Source organism: Anomaloglossus baeobatrachus, chromosome 1, assembly GCF_048569485.1.
Source record: "Anomaloglossus baeobatrachus isolate aAnoBae1 chromosome 1, aAnoBae1.hap1, whole genome shotgun sequence".
In the NCBI taxonomy this organism is placed as follows: domain Eukaryota; kingdom Metazoa; phylum Chordata; class Amphibia; order Anura; family Aromobatidae; genus Anomaloglossus; species Anomaloglossus baeobatrachus.
Window position 1 is genome coordinate 853,295,866 of NC_134353.1, and position 23,748 is coordinate 853,319,613.

Genomic DNA, 23,748 nt, shown 5'->3' on the forward strand with positions numbered 1-23,748 from the left:
ATAACATTGTATCTGCAGATTAGACTGCATTTTCATGTTGACATGAAGAAAATAGGGCAATAGGGCACACTTTCTCCAAATTACTGCCAACCAAGGGCAGACATGTTGTCTCGGTTTCATGCAGTCGGACAATATGATAATGGAAACGTGGATACAAGTCTATCTAAATATTTAGACTATGTAATAGAAATGGGTAACATATTAAACAGGATTTAATTTAGTGATTGCAATCAACTGGCAAAGGCTGTAAAACCTGAAATGCTTGGACCGACTCCTAAGGAAATTCATTGCTTGGGGCTGTAATGTGGACTGATAACACTGGACGCATTGTTATATTGGATCAGGTTTATAATATAGCAGGAGTTTAGCAGGACAACAATGTTTTCGTTCCGGAATTAACGGAAGAGTAGTAATTACTCTGGATTACGTGCCGTGCCTGTACTGTGTGATATCCCCTTCTCAGGGACAATGGGGTCCAACCCCCAGATAACGTTCTGCTATCACCTATCCTATGGATACGTGGCAACTTGCCGAGATGAGCACGTAAGCTGTCTGAAAGAAAAAAAAATTGTCGTGCTTCATCGTGTCCCATGTAACGCAGCTATTTCCATAATAGATTAGATTTTTATTGCAGTGCAATATACAAACTAATCAACAAAACCCAAACCCTGCCCAGGACCCGGCACGGCACAAAGGAGCGAGAATGTTTCTTCTGATTATCCACTATCCTAAGGCCGGTTTCACATTGCGTTCTGATCTCCATTCAGTGGTCCTTTCGGGACGTCCGTCCGTTACCCCCCCCCCTTATGCAAAACAGGTTTTGTACGTATGCGCCAACGGGGCATCTGACTATAATGGAGCACCGTGTGCCCTGTCTCGCTCCATTATCGGGAGTATACGCCTTTGGAGGTAGACACCCAGACATAGTAGACTGAGTGTGGGTGTCAGCCTCCAGGAAGCGTACACTCCCGAAAGTGGTGCAAGACAGCGCACACGCTGACTCCATCTGCTCCATTATAATCAGATGCCCCATCGGCGCACACGTCCGAAACACGTTTTGCGAGGGGGTTCGGATAGAAGGCCTGATAGGATGTCCGTTCAGTGGTCCTAACGCAGTGTGAGGCTATGTGTCCACGTAGCGTATTTTCATGCAGTTACGCTGCGTTCTCACCGCAGCGTAACTGCATGCGTCCTGCGTTCCCAGCACAATCTATGAAGATTGTGCCTAGTCCATGCCCACGTGGCGTATTAGAACGCAGCACTTTGGCTACTGCCGAAGGGCTGCCTTCTAAGAAGTGACAGGTCACTTCTTTCATGCGCTTTGCATGCAGCCCCCGCTCTGTCTATGGGAGGGGCTGCATCCAGAGCGCATGAAATCGGCTTTTCAGTACGCACTGTTTCTGCAGCAATTTTGAAGCACACGTGTGCTGTTCAAATCGCTGCAGAAATTTCTGCAGGGACAGAACGCAACGTGGGCACATAGCCTGAAAGTGGACTAATTATTTTCAGTTTTCACAAATTTTGCTGCAGCCCATGAAAATCGGACGGCACTCAATGTCATGATTTCAGAGACCCATAGACAGACGTGCATTGCCGACTTTGATCTGATGATCGGATCAAAATCTGATATCTTCGCAATTTTCTCGAGTATGGGATTGGCGCCATAGACTATCGCAAGTACCAGTGCTCTCCGGGAAAACCATCAATGGCATTCGTACAAGATCATCGGATGTCAAAATTAGCCCTTGAGGCTCTCGAAAACATCCGAGCAACATGTTCCAAAGATAAGCCACAATGGCCAGACTGGCCGCGGCGCTCCTTTCCCGAGCATGCCCACTTCATACCTTTATTTATATGAGGATGTCACACTCGGGTTGTGAGACTCATGTCTACTCCGATAATCGTGGTCCATGCTCGGACCGTGTTGTACAGACATCTGCGTGAGCCCTTAAACATAGCCCTCATCCTGATTACTATTCAACATTGGCCCTGTTGCAGCTTTTCAGTAGGGTGACATGGGGTGATATGTGACTGCTTTGTGGGTGTAAATCAAAGTGATGAAACTGCTCCAGTTTTAAAAGTGAATGTTACATGGGTACATGATTTTCCTCAAAACCAGCTGTATCATCCTCAGAATAGTGCTGTCTGTTGTAATGCTTCTGTGGTTTTATGGGTGATTACAGCTGTTTTCTTGCAGAATCATGTCCACTTAATGATTTTTTTTTTTTATTTTTAAAAACTCCACTCTGATTTTCGTTTTCTGCCACCCTGTATGACCCTCTTACTTATACTAAGCCCAACAAATAGTTTTTGTTTTGGGTATCTTTTTTTTTTCTTTTGTGCATTTAGCTTCACGTATCTAAATGGTCATTCCTTTTTTTACACTGCTAAAACTAGCAGCAGCACTTGCTTCTCCTCAGTGCTGCACAGCCCTCCCTCCTCTCCTGTGTCCTCATGACAAGCCCACTCTTAATTATCAAGCTAATAACAGTATAGAATTCGCCTTATGCTCCTGTGCACCCCCCTGCTTCTGCACAGTAGGCTGCCTGACCGATTTTATCTTCTGCCGTCTATATCCTGTATAATTTTACACCATTAATAGCGGTTTTCTAGGTCCCTCTCAGCTCATCTCTTCTGCCCTACACCACCTTCAGGGTTTACAATAACTAGAAAGCGCTGAGCTGAATTTGTTGCCTTTTGCTCAGAGATTAGGGATGTGAAACTGCAAATGCTGCTTTATTGCTGCATATGGCAGATGATTATTTTCTGTCATATGCATCAACAGTGCAGCGTTTGTAGTTGTACATCATTAAACTGTCAGCAGCAGGCAACAAGTTGCTCAACTCCTCTCAGGCTCTTTATATACAGTCCCAAACTACAGGATACCACATATCTCTGTCCCATTCTACAGAATATCACTTTCTCAGCCCCTCTATATACAGCTCCATCCTGCAACACAACTCTCTTCTCAACCCCTCTGTGTACAGCCCCATTCTAAGTATATGTGTATATTATTATAAAATCACATTATGGTTTTGGGAATAAACCTTTAACACTAGAAGTCCCAGAGAGGGGTCATTTAACATTTCTACCATTGAAACCCTATGGAGCTCGAAATTCCTGGGACTTCTAGTGTTATGTAACTTTTATTTGAATAGACTTTCACCAATTAGGATTAAAAAGAGTCTGCAGTGTTTGACATTAAAGGGCAGATCATGACCATGTTTAGTAGAAAAGGTCCATTTGAAAAGATGGCATTATCGTCAGGTTTTTCATCATTTGCTTAACAGTTTTGCATTTTCTTAATGTCTCTACCGGAACCCATTTGGAATATCTTTAAAAGTAACGTGGTATGAAGAACACTAATTGTGAATTGTCTTTATCCTAGGCGGTGACCCACAATCTGAAATTCAGAAAATGGATTCCCAAAAAGAAAAAGACATTACTCCGAACAATGAGGGCTTTCAGTTCACAATGGGCCTTAATGACAACAAGGCTGGAATGGAAGGTCTGGATAAGGAGAAGATCAATAAGATTATAATGGAAGCCACAAAAGTGAGGAAACATGCACGCTGTATGCAGTGAATTATCCTAGAGCAAAAATGTTTTATCACCAAGTAGTATTAGGCTCTAATTGACACATTGGCATATCCAGTGATTATGCCAATGTTTAATTGCCTCTTTACGGTATTAAAAAAACATAAGTGCACAAGATAAGAGGAGTATTTCTTGTCTTTCAAAGTACATAAAAGTCGAATGCTGCTGGAATCAAATCTTACATCTAGGGATGATCAGACCCGTGGAAGTCCGGGTTCGAACAAACTTTAAAGATTGGTTTGGGACCTGGACTTACCCCTGGACACCATATAAGTCAATAGAGACCTGAACTTCTGTGCAGTCGAATGGCTATTAAATGGTTATAGTAAGGGGTAGGGGGCCGCAAAATGGGGGCTATTGCCCTGCAAGCAAATGTGAATAAGGAATAATAATTTAAAAAAAAAAATGAAGTGGGGTCCCACCTATTTTTGATAACCAGCATAGGTAAAGCAGACAACTGCTAGCTGCAACCCTCAGCTGTCTGCTTTACCTTGGCTAGTTATCAAACATAGAGGAGATCCCATGCCACTTTTTAAAACTATTATTATTATTATTATTATTATTATTTATTTATAGAGCACCATTAATTTCATGGTGCTGTTCATGAGAAGGGGTTACATACAGAATACATATACATATTACAATAGACAGACTGGTACCGAGGGTAGAGTACCCTGCCCTTGCGGGATTACATTCCTGTAGGATTTTGGGGAGGAGACAGTAGGTGGGGTGTTGGTCGGGCGGCAGTTCCGGCACGGTGGTGAGGCAGCAGCTGTGGTGTAGGTGAAGATTATAGGCATTTCTGAACAGATGAGTTTTCAAGTTCCATTTGAAGCTTGCAACTGAAGCAGATAAGCTGACGTGTTGAGGCAGTGAATTACGGCGGACAGGGGAAGCTCGGGAGAAGTCTTGGAGGCAGTTGCATAAAGAGCGAATGAGAGAGGAGGAGAGAAGGATATCTTGGGAGGACTGGAGATTGCGTGTTGGAGTGTACAGGGAGATTAGTTTGGAGATATACATAGGAGACAGATTATGGACAGCTTTGTAGGTCAGCGTTAGTTTGCGTTTGATACTGTGGAGGATTCGGAGCCAAGGGAGGGATTTGCAGAGGGGAGAAGTAGGGTGGTATTGAGAAATAATCATTTAAAAAAAAAAGGTGTGGCTCCTTCCAAAGTTAGCCAAGGTAAAGCAGATAGCTGAGGGCTGGTACTACCTGGCTGGGAGAGCCCATGGTTATTTGGCCCTTCCAAGCCTAAAAATAGCAGTCTACAGCCACCCCAGATATCCCGCATCACATTAGATACACCAATTCTGGCACTTTGCCCGACTCCTCCCGATTGCCATGGTGCGGTGGCAATCAGGTTAATACTTTTAGAATTTATATGAGCTGTGACTTGACAGCTGCCATCAATCCCAGGGTTAGTAATGGATAGGCGTTTATCAGACAACCCAGTACTAACCCAATAAGTGTAAAAAAAAACAACAAAAAAACACAAGCGAAAAAAAGTTGATTTGAATAAACACTCCTCCACACTCCCTCATTCACCAATTTATTGAATAAAGAGAAATTCTGGAAGTTACGACATAATCCAATGGACTAATGTCTTATGATGCCCATCAATTCCTATGGATCTTCATTCTGAGAATGGTTACTGCTGATTAGCGGCAGTCCAGAGGAAAAAGAAAGTTTCTAATGAGGCACCTTCAGGTATATGGAAATTGCACCCAAGAATAAACCAGACTTTTGCAAGTCCAGAATTCTCTTCCTGAGATCTTAGCTGATCTCTTTTGACTTTCCTATGTTGCTACACAAAGAAGCAGTGTGTTTCAGGAGTGCATTAAAATACATCCACAGGTGTGTCTCTAATTAACTCAGAAGTTGCCAATAAACCTATCAGAAGCTTCCAAAGACATGACATCGTCATTTGGGCTGTCCCATACTGTTTAAAGGCATAGTACCCTTCGTGTATGTAAACTTTTGACTTGCAGAAAGTAATAAAAATGCTTTAAAACATTCTCTATCATTATTCTGGCATTTGGCAAATATAAATAATTTTGGTTCCTAATTGACCAAAAACGGGAAAGGTTTATTCTGATCTCATGCCATATAGTGAGAAAAACATGCAGATATGCCTTTTTAGATAGGGCATGTAAACGTCCGGTTTCAAGTGTGTGTGTGTGTGTGTGTGTGTGTGTGTGTGTGTGTGTGTATAATGTATAATATATCTAATGTATGTCTGTAAGTTTCCTAATTATTGCGGTCTTCTGATCCTTGATTACGTATGTCTCGCCATGCTTGGCTTGTGTGTTTTCAATTTGGCGCGACTCCTCTGACAGCGCCATTTCTTCAACAGAAACAGGATGAAATTCTATATACTCGATCCTTCTTTTTGGAAGTGTCAGGACATTCGATGTGGGTGTGACCACATTACATCTAATGTGTTTGGGCACCTTTAAGGAGCTGTCCAATCTGGAGAATGTATGGCATGTCTATAGCGCATACTATACGTGTCCAGTACATGCAGGTCGCACCCCTGTGATCCTTATCTATCTCGCAAATGGGTCTTGTCTCCCACTTTCAGCAATGACTGCAGATATCAGTTGTCTTCATTTATTTCTTTTGGAGCTACCATAATCTTTAAAATTCCCATTGAAATAAATGAGGAGGACCATTCTCAAGACCGATATGGTAACTAGTGATGGGACCAAAATGTATTGGAAATAAGTGTCATATACTATCGATATGCCATAAATGTCCCAGATAGAACAACCCTCTTTAAAAGTAAAACATATTCTTGATATAGTGGGTTATTACCTATGATTTGATGGTCTCCGCTCCAAAACCAAAAATGGCCATAATTGGTTAGACAAGTAGCTCACCGGTAAAGGGAATCAGTCAGCAGGTTTTTTCTATGTAAGTTGAGAGCATCATGATGTAGGAGCAGAGATCCTGATTGCAGGGATGTCACTGGGCTGTGTTTTGCCGTTTCAGTACAATCAGTGTTTTGTCGGCAGGAGATTACTACTACAGGACAACTTGCCTTGTGCCCTAAAGGCCACGTCTCACTAAGCAACATCGCTAGCAACATCGCTGCTGAGGCACAACTTGGTAGCAATGTTGCTGTGTGTGACATCCAGCAACAACCTGGCCCCTGCTGTGACCATTTTTTAGTTGTTGCTCTCCCGCTGTGAAGCACAGATTGCTGTGTGTGACAGCGACAGAGCAACAACTGAATGTGCAGCGAGCAGGAGCCGGCTTCTGTGGACGCTGGTAACCAATGTAAATATCGGGTAACCAAGAAGCCCTTTCCTTGGTTACCCTATATTTACCTTCGTTACCAGCGTCCGCCGCTCTCACGCTGTCAGTGCCGGCTCCCTGCTCCCTGCACACATAGCCAGACTACACATCGGGTAATTAACCCGATGTGTACTCTGGCTCGGAGTGCAGGGAGCCAGCGCTAAGCAGTGTGCGCTGGTAACAAAGGTAAATGTCGGGTTGGTTACCCGATATTTACCTTAGTTACCAAGCGCAGCATCGCTTCCACGCGTCGCTGCTGGCTGGGGGCTGTGGTCACTGGTTGCTGGTGAGATCTGCCTGTGTGACAGCTCACCAGCAACCCGTGTAGCGACGCTCCAGCGATCCCTGCCAGGTCAGATTGCTGGTGGGATCTCTGGAGCGTCGCTTAGTGTGACGGTACCTTAATAGTCCATCCACACCACAGCACTGATTAGCAGCTCTTACTCACTACACATTGTACACAGAAAGCTGTGATGTGGGCGGGGATTATACACAGCTCAATAACTGTGTTCTGCTAGATCTGGAGCAGAGAAAACTGTGACTACCTACTGCACCTAGTAATATAAGTAATACATCGCCGAATTCAGGGTCTCTGCCCTTCCTCATGTTGCTGTCAGATTACATAGCAAAAACCTGATGGAAGATTCCCTTTAATAAATCTACTTCATTTACATTATTGATCAGTTATTAAAGAGGTGATTATTATTAAAGTAATATTAGTATATGCCATCATTTTTGGAAGTCACTGTTTTCATTTTGGGTGAATTTCTAAAATGTAAAGGTCTGACAAGTTGTGGAGAGACCCCGATACACAGGACCCTATTATAGTGTTGACTTGATCTGTGTATTTCAGGGCTCGAAATTTTATGACAATGAACTTAAGAAAGACCAACAAGTAAATCAGCGCATCGAGAAAATGCTGCAACAAAAGTCCCTGCTGACCGGTGCACAGATAAAGCAAGCCCAAATCCAGGTACAGTAATGCTCCATCCTCTGCCGCGTCCTTGGGAAGTATTCAGAGATTTTTTTATGCTTACGTTAATTCTTTTTTTTTTTTCTTTTTCCTTTTTCAAACTCTTGTGTTGGCAAATCTGTCATCCCGATTTGGTTTCTCTTAGTCTCCATCCATTGTCTTCAAAGGTTCTGATACTTTTGTTGCCAAGAATAGCGCGCCGTGTTGTACTCTTCTTGCCCTTGAAAAGAAAGAAACCTCAACAGAACCGTGATAGACCCCATTAAAAATCAGTAAGGTCATTTAGGCACCCTTCATATACACCACAGGATGTGGTGCAACATTGTGTCATCTGTTATTAAGATCATTATACCCCAGTAATAAAGATAACACATGGTGGCAGAGATGGTTTTGCCATAGGGCGGCATGGTGGCTCAGTGGTTAACACTGCAGCCTTGCAGCGCTGGGGTCCTGGGTTCAAATCCCACCAAGGACAACATCTGCAGGGCATCTGTATGTTCTCCCAATGTTTGTGTTGGTTTCCTCTGGATTCTCCGGTTTCTTTCGACACTCAAAAGACCTACAGGTCTACGATGAGCTCCAATGGGGACAGTGATGATCACGTCTGTGAAGAGCAGTAGAATCAATGGCCCCTTTCACATTGCGTTCTGACCTCCGTTCAGTGGTCTCATCGGGGCTTCTGTCTGAACCTCTCGCAAAACGGGTTTCTGATGCATGTGCCGACGGGGCCATTGACTATAATGGTGCAGATGGAGTCCCTATGTGCTCTGTCTTGTACCATTTTCGGGAGTATACGGTTTCTGGAGGCAGACACCCAGACACAGTCTCCTACGTCTGGGAGTCCACCTCCAGAGAGCGTTTACTCCCAAAAATGGTGCAAGGCAGAGCACACAGTGACTCCATCTACACCAATATAGTCAATGGCCCCTTCCGAAACCCGTTTTGCGGGGGGTTCGGATGGAAGCCCAGATAGGACCATTGAATGGCGATCACAACGCAGTGTGAAAGCGGCCTTAGCAAGTGACATGAATATGACTTGTTCTACAATGTAAGAATGTTAGTTTGGAGTGCCAATAATGGCCCCGCTTCTCTCCAGCTTTCCTCGAATCTATATGCTGTTGACTAATGCACATTTTAGGAAACATTTTTTATGCTTTTTAATGTTTTGTTTTCCCTAAACCTCTGAATGAAAAATTATAGATTGCAAAAAAGGGAAATATCTTTTCTTAATAAAGATAAGTAACTTTGCATTTTTTTTATGCTCCATGTTTTTATTCTGATAGCCCAGATATAGAGCTTCACGTACAGGGAATCTGTCAGCAGGTTTTTGTTTATGTAATTTGAAGGCTGCATTCTGCAAAGGCTCAAACATAAAATTCAGGCCTGCCTGTCTTGTCAAGGTGCAATCTGTTGTTTATTAGCTATATTTGTTTAAGCTGCAGGACTTATCATTGCTTGGACTACAATGTCACATGCAGCAGTCTGGCACGCCCCCTCTTCTGATTGATACCTCCCTGTTAATGTATAATCTCTATAGAGAGTCTGGTGTGGGCAGGGACAGCCCTCTCAGCTCTGCTACATGGCTAAATCTAAAAAATCTGATTTGTTTCAGAACGGCTGCAGCCAGTAATGTAAGTGAATCATCATTGGATTCAGGATCTCTTTGCCTACATCCTGCTGCTCTCAGATGAGGTAGCAAAACCTACTAACATAGTCCCTTTTAAAGTGTTTTGTCACAGTGCACAGGATAAGTGGTAGCATGCTGAATAGTGGAGTGTAGGGTGTCCCACCACTTGGACAGTGATGTATTGCAGTTCATGGTACCAAGTGATCCTTTCCCTAGGGGAAATCTAATATATAAAGCTGAGTGTATGTGTAATATATATATATATATATCTATATATATCTATATATAGATAGATAGATATAGATATATATATATATATATATATATATATATATATATATATATATATATATATATATATATATATATATTGTATATATATAATATATGTGTGTGTGTGTATATATATATATATGTGTGTATATATGTGTATATATGTGTATATATATATATATATAATATATATGTGTATATATGTGTATATATGTGTATATATATATATATAATATATATGTGTATATATGTGTATATATGTGTATATATATATATATAATATATATGTGTATATATGTGTATATATATATATATGTATATATATATGTGTATATATATGTATATATATATATATATATATATATATATAATATATATATATATAATATATATGTATATATATAATATATATATATATATAATATATATGTATATATATATATGTATGTATATGTGTGTGTGTATCCGCTAAAGGAATCCACAACGTCGCATTTACAATCACGAAATTTTAACTACAGTTTATTAATGGCAGATATGATTGATTGCTATAGGAACAAGGGAAAGTGTTAGGATAAGAAGCTTATGTGTGGGGTAAAAAGATGTCAGTGGGGAGACGGATAGACAGACAGGTGGTGAAAGAGATAGACTGTGACACAGACAGGCAGACAGGGACACAGACAGGGACAGAGACAGGCAGAGAGACAGACAAAGACTGATGGGGATTGAGACAGACGGGGAAAGAGACACAGGAAAAGACAAAGAGCTGGACAAAGACAGACCTGGGAAAGAGACAGACAGAGAGAGACAGACTGATACAAAGACAGACAGAGAGATAGAAAGAGACATAGACACACAGAGAGAGAGAGATAGAAACAGACAGACAGCGACACAGAGACTGGGAGAGAGTTACTATCCCGGGCAACGCCGGGTACTACAGCTAGTGAAAATAATTTTAAAAGGTTTTAAAAAAATAAAGCAAACAAAAAAGTAAAAATCTTCCCCATCCAAAAAGAAGAGATTGAAATGATTATAAAAAGCCTATCCAGTGTTGTCATGTCTATAAATGTCCCAAAAAAGGTAAATGATGTAAAGGAAAATAAGATAGAATTGGCACTTTTTGATTGCCGCACCTTCCCATCCAAACAATACAACTGAACCAATCAAACTGTTGTAGGCATCCCATAATTATACCAGTAAAGCAGAAATCAATCTCTTAAGCTCCATGGAGAGAATCCCATCATTTTCAATTTAGTTTGCTGTATTTTTTTTTTTCTTTTACCTTTTTTAATTACTTTTCAGTTTTACAACTTTTATCTTGAGAGCGGCAAAGTCCTCCTTCCACGTTTGCCTTTCACACTTGATAACACAAGGACCGGATTGTACTTTGTTTCAAACCTCAATTTATCCTGTGTTTCTTATTCTTTTTTTCGCCTGGCTTGCTGAAAATCTTGAAGGTCAAGGTTTAACAGTGCTTGACCGCGAGCTATTAAATAGATGTCCTATTGTTGGTGTGACGGGTGTGCTGTAAGCCAGTCATAGGTTCTGGTCATGCCTGGATCAAGAGTTTTATGAGTTTTGAAAATCATAAGACAAAGCTGGAATGCACTCAATCATTAATACCAGCGTGAAGAAGTTCTCAAAAACAAGTCTGAATCACGCAGCGCTCCACAAATTGTCTCCGCCTGATACTTGGTGGTAAAAAAAAAAGGATTTGTACATTTTTATGTTCCTCTTTTGATACATTGTTTTATTGGTTATTTGGCCAGCATTGATAAAGGAGCACAGCACCATTATGTGGCTTTTTAAAAGAATATTGAATACAAGTTTTTGGGGTGAGAAATAATTTTTGCAATTCAGTTTTCAGACAAGCTCTGATCTAGCCTCATGCTCCTCCACCGGCAGCCACTGTATGGACAAGAGTGCTGGGTAGTGTATAAGGAAAGCGAAAAAGAGAAAGTGGTCAGCCTTATCTGAGAATCCATCCGAGAGCTTGTTTGATGGACTAATAAGAAAGTTTGTAACTCTATCATTTTTTTTTATGAGCGCCTCTCAGCTGATTTATGGCCAAAAACTACCTTCTTCCAAAAATAAGACAGGGTCTTATATTGTGTTTCCAAAAAATGGCTAGGGCTTTTTTTGGGAGGGCTTATTTTTTTTCCATGAATAACAATAACACATTTATGCTTCAATTTACCTTGATGGCCAGCTTCAGCTTGACGGTGTATGGCCAGCTTCAGCTTGAAGATGTATGGCCAGTTTCAGCTTGACAGTGTATGGGCAGCTTCAACTTGACTGTGTATGGCCAGCTTCAGCTTGACGACGTATGGCCAGCTTCAACTTGACGACGTATGGCCAGCTTCAGCTTGACGACGTATGGCCAGCTTCAGCTTGACGACGTATGGCCAGCTTCAGCTTGACGACGTATGGCCAGCTTCAGCTTGACGACGTATGGCCAGCTTCAGCTTGACGACGTATGGCCAGCTTCAGCTTGACGACGTATGGCCAGCTTCAGCTTGACGACGTATGGCCAGCTTTAGGGTTAGTAACCTGAAACCCTAACTTACATTCACAATTGCTGGTGCAGTGTCAGTGCCTCTTATGGTAACACCTACTGGCACTCTCAAAACACCTTGCGGGGCAGTGCCACTCTTCTGCTCTATGTGGCCAGAAAGGGGGCAGAAGGCGGGAATCTGGAGCGGGACTTGGGAACGGTGGTTGTGATGTCACACGCGGCTGCTTCTGTGGGAGCGAGCAGGGTCGGCCGGGAGGCGGGATCCAAGAAGTGGCACTCGGGAGGCAGGAGGTGGGACCCTGGAGCGACAGCCAAGCCCACACCATAGCGCACTAATGGCCGGGGGGCAGGACCCAAGAGGCAGCATTCGGGAGGCAGAACTCTGGAGTAGCAACCAAGCAAACATCGTAGCGCAGTAGCGGCCAGGAGGCGGGAACCAGGTGACAACACTCAGGAGTTGGGACTCGGGAGCAGGTGAGCAGATTTTACCCTGCCATGATGGGAGTAAGCGGCAGTACGACCTGGGAGTTACATTATGCCTATTCCAGTGCCTCCAGCGCTAGGTTATGTCTCCATGATGTTAGTGACATAACCTAGCCCTGAAGGCGCTGACTAACTAAGGCTTTACTCTAAAAATCAAGCTAGGGTACATTAGAGGGGTATTCTCCAAGATCCTATCCGAATAATTAATAAGTATAATAATAATAATAATAATATTAGAAAATACCTCCAATTAGAAATGTAGTATAGTTCTCCTGATTAGCTATTCATGGGTAGGGCATTGCTGTAGCTTAGGATCCATAGTTATGACCTCTCATATAGTGACTGTTAGTTGCTACCGTGTTTTTCCAAAAATAAGACCTCCCCCAAAAATAAGCCCTAGCAGGGATTTTCAGCATTTTCGGAGAAAGGCTTAAATATAAGCCCTCCCCCGAAAATAAGCCCTAGTCCCGGATCAATAATGAAGTGTTCGTGCAGCTAAAAAAGATACAGATACTGCAGGACACTTCATTATAGACAGCGGCACCCGGCAATTACACTCACCCGACACTGAGCGGCAGGACCTGCAGTGATCACACACATCAGCTCACACACATCAGCTCACACACACACACACACAATCAGATCTCACTCACACACCGGATCGCACACACAGTCAGATCACACACATAAGCAGATCGCACACACAAACATCGGATCACACGCAAACATCAAATCACACACACACACACACACACAAACATCGGATCACACACACATCGGATCGCATACACACTCACCTCATCCAGCGACACCGATCTCTTCTCGCCGGGAGAATCCTGAGAGGCAGTGTAGTGGAGCGCAACGAACAGGACCTGCGGCCGGAAGTGACTTGCTCTCATTCCCTGCTGCCGTAAGTGCTGGATGTGATGTGATGTGATGTGTGTATGTGTGTGTCTGCAATCGGCTGTGTGTGCCTGTAATCAGATGTGTGTGCCTGTGATCGGCTGTGTGTGCCTGTGATCGGATCTGTGTATCTGTGATGGCTGTGTGTGCCTGCGATCGGATCTGTGTATCTGTGATGGCTGTGTGTGCCTGCGATCTGCTGTGTGTGATCTGCTGTGTATATCTGCGATCTGCTGTGTGTGTGTGATCTGCTGTGTGTGTGATCTGCTGTGTGTGTGATCTGCTGTGTGTGTGATCTGCTGTGTTTGTGATCTGCTGTGTTTGTGATCTGCCGTGTTTGTGATCTGCTGTGTTTGTGATCTGCTGTGTGTGCCTGCGAACTGCTGTGTGTGTTAGCTAGCAGCAGGGTAGGATGGCATGCAGCACCAACCGGAGATCACAGGAGGTCCTGGGAACCACGCAGACGTCCTGGTCTGGTGAGTATGAGTCTCCTGGGAAGTGGGGGGGGGGGGGTCTGCTTTTTTGAGGGGTAAACTTACCCCCAACCGTGTTTCTCCAAGAATAAGACCTCCTCCAAAAATAAGCCCTAGTGCTTTTTTGGGGGGCAAAAAAAAATATAAGACAGTCTTATTTTTGGAAAAACACGGTAGTAGTCATAACAATGCATACCTAAGCTACTAAAATGCCCTGCACATGAGGTAAGAGACATGGCTATATCAAGAGAACTATACTACATTTTTAATTGGAGGTATTTGATGCTATTATTATTATTACAGCTACTACATATTTGGATAGGATCTTTGAGATGGGAATACCCCTTTAGGCTATGTGCCCACGTGTGTGTGCTCTGCACCGCAGCATACAGTCACTGCATGTCCGCTTCAGAGCGCAGCTGAAAAGCTCCGTTCTGAAACTTTGGTGACTGCAGAGTTCGTGCGCTCTGGATGCTGCCTCACCCTATAGACAGAATGGAGACAGCATGCAAAGCGCACGAAAGAAGTGACATGTTGCTTTTTAGAACGCAGCGCTTCGGCAGCATGCAAATCACTGCGTTCTAAAACGCCACATGGGCATGGATTAGGCACAATCTTCATAGATTATGCTGGGGACGCAGGATGCATGCAGTTTATTTTTTTTGCCCTAAATACATATATTAAAGTAAAACAAAAAGCTGTCCCCAAAGGTGACCAGAACCTTTATAAAGAAGCAGTGCAATGATTTATTTGTGATGCTATTCGTCACTATTCACGGGCTAGCCATGAGGCTGGGTATTCAAGAGGTCTGGGGTCCGATACCAGGAGGGCTAGCAATAACAAAGGAGTGACAAAAAGGCATAGTCAGGTAATGGTCCAAGGTCAACATCCCAGGAAAGTAGTGGTTCAAGGCAAAGGGGCTTGGTGAACGGATCGTCAGAAGCAGAGTCCAAGGTCAGTAAACAAAAGCTCAGACTTTGCACAGGAACAACAGACACCACCAAGCTAAAGCTAAGGGGTACTTCACACACAGCGAGATCGCTACTGAGATTGCTGCTGAGTCACGTTTTTTGTGACCTCATTAGCGATCTCGCTGTGTGTGACACTGAGCAGCGATCTGGCCCCTGCTGTGAGATCGCTGCTCGTTACACACAGCCCTGGTTCGTTTTTTTATTGTTGCTCTCCCGCTGATAAGCACACATCGCTGTGTGTGACAGCGAGAGAGCAACAATCCTGAATGTGCAGGGAGCAGGAGCCGGCGTCTGACAGCCTGCGGTAAGCTGTAACCAAGGTAAACATCGGGTAACCAAGGTGGTTACCCGATATTTACCTTCATTACCAGCCTCCGCAGCTCTCACGCTGCCACTGCCGGCTCCTGCTCCCTGCACACGCTTAGTTAAGCGGTGTGAGCTGGTAACTAAGGTAAACATCGGGTAACCATACCCGATGTTTACCTTAGTTACCAGTGTCCGGAGCTTCCAGACGCTGGCTCCGTGCAAGCGCAGCGTCGCTTGCACGTCGCTGCTGGCTGGGGGCTGGTCACTGGTCGCTGGTGAGATCTGCCTGTTTGACAGCTCACCAGCGACCATGTAGAGATGCAGCAGCGATCCTGACCAGGTCAGATCGCTGGTTGGATCGCTGCTGCATCGCTAAAGTGTGAAGGTACCCTAAGACTGGCAGTAGTTAAAGGCAGAGAGGCAAGTAAATAGCAGGGTAATAACTCCAAACAGGAGACACATGGAGGAACCCTCGCACACCCCAGCCCTGATTAGGTAGCTGAACTGTCCATCACCATACTGACAGCTCAGCACGTCGCTGCCCAAGATTGGACGGCTGAACTATCACTGCGTCCAGACACGCCGATAAAAGGATTTGTGACGACATTTTTCCCACCCACGTAGGCACGTAATTGTCTATCATACTCTGTACCTCTTTTACTTAGGGTGTACTTACTTACCAGCAACGCCATCTTCATTTCCAGATTTCACCTTGCACATTTTTCTTTTTTGCTCACCTATAAATCCAATGAAGCCTCAAAGCAGCATCTCACAGGCGGTGGAGCCATCTCTGGCTTCTGTGACAATACTGTGATGATCCATGCTGCTAAATCTTTCTAAATGAGCTAATATATTATTAGTTTAGTCATTATGACTGTGACAGGAGCTGTGTAATCATAATCAGTAACTGTGATAGAAGGTTTTTTTCAGTGGAGAACTTCTTTGGTACAGTCCGTTCAGTTTAATCATATAGGAACTTCTGGAGATTGGGATGGTGATTCCCTTCAGAGACCATAGTCATGTACTTTCCTGGGTGTCACCATTAGATCACATGACCCAACTTAAGTAACGTATGCTAGGATTCTCCAGATAGCTGGGAATATGTATAAGCTACTACTACCGTAGCTGAATTATAGATATTGGTGGATAGTTCTGTCAGATTCCAGCTTTCAGCAGAATCATCAGCACTCAGGCCCTGTTTTACCTGGGACATGCAACAACTTTTATTTTTGTCATCCGCAAAATGGAGGATAAAGGAAAGAACTGATAAAAACCAAACCCAATGTCATACATTACAGTCTAGACAAACTGTAGACATTATAAGCAACCTGTCAGGTCCCATATGTGTTCTAACTTTTAAGCAGGGTGATGTGTGGCTTATTAACCCCTTCCTACCCATCCCTATATTGTAATAATATGTAATATGAATGTATAAAAATGTTTTATTACTTTCATGTTCCCTATGTAAATGATCAGAGGGTCTAGTCCCCTGGACGTCGCTTCGCCCCGTGGGCGTTTGCATGCTTTCTGTGATATCACTCCCCTGTGGGCGTGATACCATGGATTGACATGAGCGACGTACCGTCAGCTCCTTGAGAATCCAGCGCGTGCTTCTCATCTTCAGACGCGCTCTGTGCATGGTCGGAACCGCAGGAGTCTTCTGAGCATGCGCAGAGCGTGTCTGAAGCCGACAAGCAAGCACCTAGATAACAAGTCTGTGGGAATGGCAAGCGCGCGGAATCTCAAGGAGCCGATGGTGACATCGCTCATGTAAATCCATGATATCACGCCCACAGGGGCGTGAGACCACAAAAAGCATGAAAATGCCCACAGGGCGATGCGATGCCCAGGGGACTAGATCCGATGCTCATTTACATAGGGAACATGTAAGTTATAAGATGTTTTTTTTTTTTTTTATACATTCATATTACACAATATTACAACACAGGGATGGGTAGGAAGGGGTTACTAGGCCACGCATAACCCTGCTTGTAGGTCAGAACGCATATGGGACCTGACAGGTTCCCTTTCACAGTGAAAACACCACAATCTGCAGTCAACGTCATACAGTATAAGCCTGCAGCTGTCGGTATTACTCCAACACTAGTGATATGATGAATTAAAGAAAATCACTGTTGTACTACTTTAATGTACTGTGATTTGTAGAGCGACACCACAAGTCCCAGCAGTTCATGCACAATGCCAGGCATTGACTGTGGCACGTCACTGGTGTCTGGGTGAATCCACTCTCTTACATACTGCCGATCAGCAGGATCTGGCAAATGCGTAAAGAAGCCTGCCCCATATAGTATATACAGTGGAACCTTGGTTAATAAGAACAATTCGTTCTGGGAGTGTGCTTGTTAACCAAGTTGCTCGTTCATCAAAGCAAAATTTCCCATAGGAAATCATTGCAATACAGACAATTCGTTCCAAAACTTGTTAAATGTCCCACAAACACGTACAAACACACACAAGCACGCACACGCACATATTATGCTCACCTTAACTTCCGTTCCATTGCCGGCCTCCTGGGACTTGCTGTTCGCTAGTACGGGCTGTGTATCGGGTTACCATCACGACGAGGGAGGAAGTTCCACACCCAGAGCGCTGACGTCAAAGGCAGGAGCCGCTTGCCTCTGATTGGCCAGCGCGCTGCCTTTGAGTAGCGTCTGACAGCGGAAGTCCCTGCCTCGTCGCTATTGTTGCCAATACACATCCTGGAGCAGCGAACTACAGGACCCAGGAGGCCGGCGATGGAACGGAAGGTACACACATTATGCTCACCTTACCTTCCGTTCCATCGCCGGCCTCCTGGGTCTTGCAGTTCGTCGCGAGGATTCCTCCCTAGTCGCAATGTACCGGCGGACTACATGAACCATGAGGCCGGCGAAGGAACGGAAGGTAAGGTGAGCATAATACTGTATGTGTGTGTGCGCGCGTGTTTGTTTGTGCGTGTTTGTGTGTTTGTGTGGACTGCAAGTGCGGATCAGAGTGCGGTGGATGTACGGAACCGGAAGTGTGTGCGGTGAGTATTTTGCTCGTACAGCAAAGCTTTCTCGTAAACCGAGTTACAAATTTACAGAAAGCTTTGCTTGTTAAGCGAAATTCTCGTTAACTGGGTTACTCGTTAAGCGAGGTTCCACTGTACTGCCTATTACAACAATATGCGAAAAGAAGACACTGTGGCACTGGTTTTTGTGGCCATATTTTTCCAGTGTGAGCTAGTATTAATGTTGGCAATTTTATTTAGGTGGACAAACTGGCTCTGGAGCTTGAGCGGAGTCGTGACCTGAGCCGGGTCATTGTACACGTTGATATGGATGCATTTTACGCTGCAGTGGAAATGAGAGACAATCCAGAACTGAAGGACAAACCCATGGCGGTGGGGTCCATGAGCATGCTGGTGAGTAGTGGCAAACCGGATATATGAATGGTAATACATAAATGGTATTCATGGTTTGGCGGGCAGGAGCTGACACTCCTTAAAGCGGTAACTATAGGTTTTTATTATATTATTATTATTATTATTATTATTATTATTATTATTATTATTTGCACACATAAAATTAAGAAATTTTGTAACATATCTTATTGGAGAAATTAGCTTCTGTCTTCTCCTGGACTGATTACTCATTAATTGAGAATTCTGAGAATTAAAGTCTGTTTTTATTCACTACAGATTTTCCCTTTACGACATATAAGCTGACGGTTGGTGTTCATAAATGTTTATGGAACCTGCAGCTCCTGTCTCCGCCTCTAACTCCTCCCCCTCCATAGAATGTTACAAGCACCAGCTGTCATCTCCTATCTCCGTATTATGAAAATGTATTTAAATACAGATTTTACCCACGAATCGAGAAAGAAGCAGATTTTTATATATAACATAAAGGCTTATTATCATGTGTTCTGTTTGTTAATGAAATAGAAATTAAATTGACGGTTACTGTCTTTTTTGCAATGCATCATGGGAAAAACATGAAAATTAGCTATTCGACAGCTAAAGTGTTTCCTTTCAGAGAAGGCAACTTGCAAGTTACTAAAAATGTCACTTACATATTTTACTTTGATGACTAAGATTGAAGAGCACAGAATATTAATCTAATATGGAATAGCCCTGTCCATATTATTGTGAATGCGAGGTCCTACTCTTAAAGGGAACAAGTCACCAGGTTTCCCCTTTAACCTGCAGCCACCACCATATACAGCGTTCCGGAATACTGTATATATCAGCCCAGGCCGCTCTGTAGAACACAAAAATCACCTTTATTATACTCCCCTAAGGGGCGGTCTGTCCGATGGATGTCGCTGCTCTCCGATCCTGCGGCTCCTCGAGCTTGAGGGATCACCGTCCTCCTACCCAGCTCCGTGTTCATGACGTGTCCTGTGTCATTCACACAGAGGTCTCCATTGTGCTCCTGCGTCTGCTCACTTTGATCTACCAGGGTGAGGGCAGATCAAAGTACAGTGGCACCTCGCTTAACGAGTTACCCAGTTAACGAGGATTTCGCTTAACAAGCAAAGTTTTTTGTAAATTTGGAACTCGGTTTACGAGAAAGCTTTGCTGTACGAGCAAAATACTCACCGCACACACTTCCGGTTCCATACATCCACCACGCTCTGACTCGCTCTTGCAGTTCACACAAACACACACAAGCACGCACAAACACACACAAACACGCACGCACGCACATACAGTATTATGCTCACCTTACCTTCTGTTCCATCACCGGCCTCATGGTTCTTGTAGTTCGCCGGTACGTTATGACAAGGGAGGAATCCTTGCGGCGAACTACAAGACCCAGGAGGACGGCGATCGAACGGAAGGTAAGGTGAGCATAATATGTGTACCTTTCTTTCCATCGCCGGCCTCCTGGGTCCTCTAGTTCGTCACTCCAGGATGTGTATCCACAACCATGGCGGTGAGGCAGGAACTTCTCCTGTCACCCGCTACTCAAAGGCAACGCGCTGACCAATCAGAGGCAAGCGGCTCCTGCCTTTGACGTCAGCGCTCTGGAAGCAGAAGTTCCTCCCTCATTGTGATGGTTACCAGATACACAGCCCGTACTAGCGAACAGCAAGTCCCAGGAGACCGGCGATGGAACGGAAGGTAAGGTGAGCATAATATGTGCATGCGTGCTTGTGTGTTTGTGCATGTGTGGAATGGCACAATAGGGGACCAGGATGGGACATTTAACTAGTTGTGGAATGAATTGTCTGAGCTTGCATTATTTCATATGAGAAATCTTGCTTTGCTGAACGAGTAACTTGGTTAACAAGCACACTCCCAGAACGGATTGTTCTCGTTCACCAAGGTTCCACTGTATTGTAGTGCGCATGATTGGGCGGTCTTTGACCTTTCATTGCGCCTGCGCATTATAGTACTTTGCTCTACCGTCAGCAGGGCAGATCAAAGTGCGCAGGAGCGCAACGGTGGCGTTTGTGTGAATGATGCAGGAAGCGTCAGACACACGGGGCTGAGCAGGAGGACGGTGATAGCACAAGATGGAGGAGGATGCGGACCGAGAGCAGCGACACCCATCCGACTGGACCACCCTCAGCTGTGTATTATAAAGGTGTTCTTTACAGTATACAGAGCGGCCTGGTATCCTATATACAGTATTCTGGAATGCTGTATATAAGAGCACACTGGTGGTGGCCGCAGCTCATAAGGGAAAAACCTGGTGACGGGTTCCCTTTAGGATGCTTTTCTTCAAGAAAGAGTGGAGAGCCTCTTGGCTGCAATTCCAGACACTGTCCATAGACCAGAGTGGCACTAGCCATATGAGGGCAAAATATTCCCCCCCTTTTTTTTCCCCACAATTAGACATGTTCATCCATGTACGCCTCCTAAATGTATGTTTTCTTTTATTTTTTCTATCAAGTCCACATCAAACTATTTAGCAAGAAGATTTGGTGTGCGGGCAGCTATGCCAGGATTCATTGCAAAGAAACTGTGTCCAACTTTACAGATTGTTCCAACAAACTTTGACAAGTATCGGGCAGTAAGTAAGGAGGTAGGTACCAGAATGGGGAAAAAAAACATTGTATCAAATTAACAGGATCCTATTAGTACTCCTTAAAGGGAATCTGTCACCAGGTTTTTGCTGCCCCATCTGGGAGCAGCATAATGTAGAGACAGAGACCCTGATAGCAGCGATTTGTCACTTACTCAGCTGTTTAGTGTAATTTTGATAAAATCAATGTTTTCTCTGCTGCAGATCTAGCAGTTTTATTGAACTCCTGAATATGCTGGACTACTTGCAGCACATCAAGTAGTCCTGTAATGATAATCTACTGCTGATTAAACAGTGATTTTTTTTTTTTATTAAAACTACACAAAGCAGCCCAGTAAGGCTACTTTCACACATCAGTTTTTCACTGTCAGGCACAATCCGGTTTTTGCCTGATGCACGGGATCCGTCGCAGAATGTGTTACAACTGATGCGACGGATCTGGTGACAAAACTGATCCGTCGTACCATTTTTTTTAAAGAAAAGGAATTTTCATGTCATCTCAGCCTGCTCAGATTAAAAAAACGGATCCGTCACTGGAATGCATTTTTCGCCACATTCTGATGGATCCGGTTCTCATAGGCTTTCAGTAGCCAACACACCACACCGCGCCGAACCGGCGCGGTGCGGCTTTATCCGGAGACAAAAACGTCCCAGTGTGCATCTTTTCAGATAGCCGAACCAGCAAATTTCGCCATATCTGACGCACACTAGATGAAACGCGACACCATGCGATACAATCCGGCGCTAATAAAGGTCTATGTTTGAAAAAAAATGATCCGGCGACAACAGACGCTGGATCGATTTTATCCACAATTCGTCGGATTGTGCCTGACGGCGAAAACCTAATGTGTGAAAGCAGCCTAAGTGACACATCACTGGAATCAGGATCTCTGCCTCTACATTATGCTGCTCTCAGATTAGGTGGCAAAAACCTAGTGACAGATTCCCTTTAACTCATTAATGGATTTTAGGATTTCTGACCAAATTGGAGCTTAAAAATATACAAATGCAGCCGCATTCGAAGTGCGCTAAACTATTTCTGAATATATGAATTTTGATCTGTATTATTGCTATATAGACGTTGGGTCCTGGGGAGTTTCCGTGTGATAGTGAAGGTGTGTGCTTCTTGACATAGTTGTTGTACCAGGCATATTGGCCGCCTTATGTGTTCTAAACTTCTAAATTTTAAAGGCAATCTGTCCATAAAATGAACCTCACTCCCAAACCGCAAATACAAACAGGAAGGTTTTTGAAGTGTAAATTCATCAACCTCTTCTATCTGTTGCTGCATTCCCAAGACATACTCTGTTTTAATTAATATGCAAATTGGGCACTAAGTACTGACACTACACAGACAGTGAGCTATGGATAAAGCTAAAGAGACTGGTGCTGAATGGTAAAACAACCTGGAGAGGCAGAGGCAGGGAATATTTCAGCAGGTGTTTGCTATGTTGTCTGAGGACAGCATGATGTAGGGGTTAAAACACTGTATTCAGTGAAGTCACTTATCTGGATGTGTTGTTGTTTACTACCAATAAATATTTTTTCACCTGGACATTATCATTGCTGGCACTAGCTTCCTTGTGTCAACTCGTCAGGCCATGCCCCCTCCTCTGATAAGCAGCTGACTGTCAATAGACAGTGTACACAGAGAATTTTGGAGTGGGTAGATTAACTATCTGAACTCTGCTACATCTAAGAACTCTGTGCCACAACTGCCGCACCCAATAAACTAAGTGATACATGGTTAGATTCAGGGTCTCTCTTCCTGCATCACCCTGCTCTCAAATGAATTAGCAAACCCCTGTAGACAGATTCCCTTTAAGTGCTCTGTCACTCCCAGAGCACTTAGAGCCTTATTTGCATATTCATTAATGCTGATTACTTAGTAATGCAGCAACAGATAGAAGATATAAAGGTGTCCATGGATTTACATTTCAAAAACCTGCATGCACATACAGTATATGCGAATTGGGGATGTTATTACTGACAGGTTCCTTGTTAAAGCGCACCTATCATTAAACATTTTCCTATATAAACTAAAGCCAGTGCTATACGATGTATAGGTTTTGAAATCCAAGCAAGTAAAGTTAGAGAAATGAGCAACAGCTGCCGAGCAACTAATAGAGAGATTCTGCCCCCCCCCCCCCCACCCCACCCCCTGCCTGTTGTTCCTCCTCTTATCTTTTATTTATGCTAATTCTACTATAGAACCATTTTACTACTGGTTGTGGCTAAATCAAAGTGGCTAGAAGGACCTGTGCTGATGTCATACCCATGTGACCAGAAAGGGCGGGGCGTCATCCAGCAGAAAA

The 23,748-nt window shown here is 43.8% G+C and overlaps 1 protein-coding gene across 2 annotated transcripts in view; it reads left to right on the forward strand.

Annotated features, from left to right (window-relative positions):
• Positions 1-23,748, forward strand: part of POLK (DNA polymerase kappa) — a 158,067-nt gene that overhangs the window by 57,132 nt on the left and 77,187 nt on the right. Inside the window, exons 2-5 of one of the 2 annotated variants that reach the window (XM_075325483.1) lie at positions 3,389-3,555; positions 7,749-7,868; positions 18,670-18,822; positions 21,302-21,433. In XM_075325483.1, coding sequence (XP_075181598.1) covers positions 3,418-3,555; positions 7,749-7,868; positions 18,670-18,822; positions 21,302-21,433 — 543 coding nt within the window. In that variant the 5' untranslated portion in view covers positions 3,389-3,417. Of the gene's footprint in view, positions 1-3,388; positions 3,575-7,748; positions 7,869-18,669; positions 18,823-21,301; positions 21,434-23,748 lie in introns of those variants that run through there. The other variant, XM_075325492.1, reaches the window with a different exon arrangement.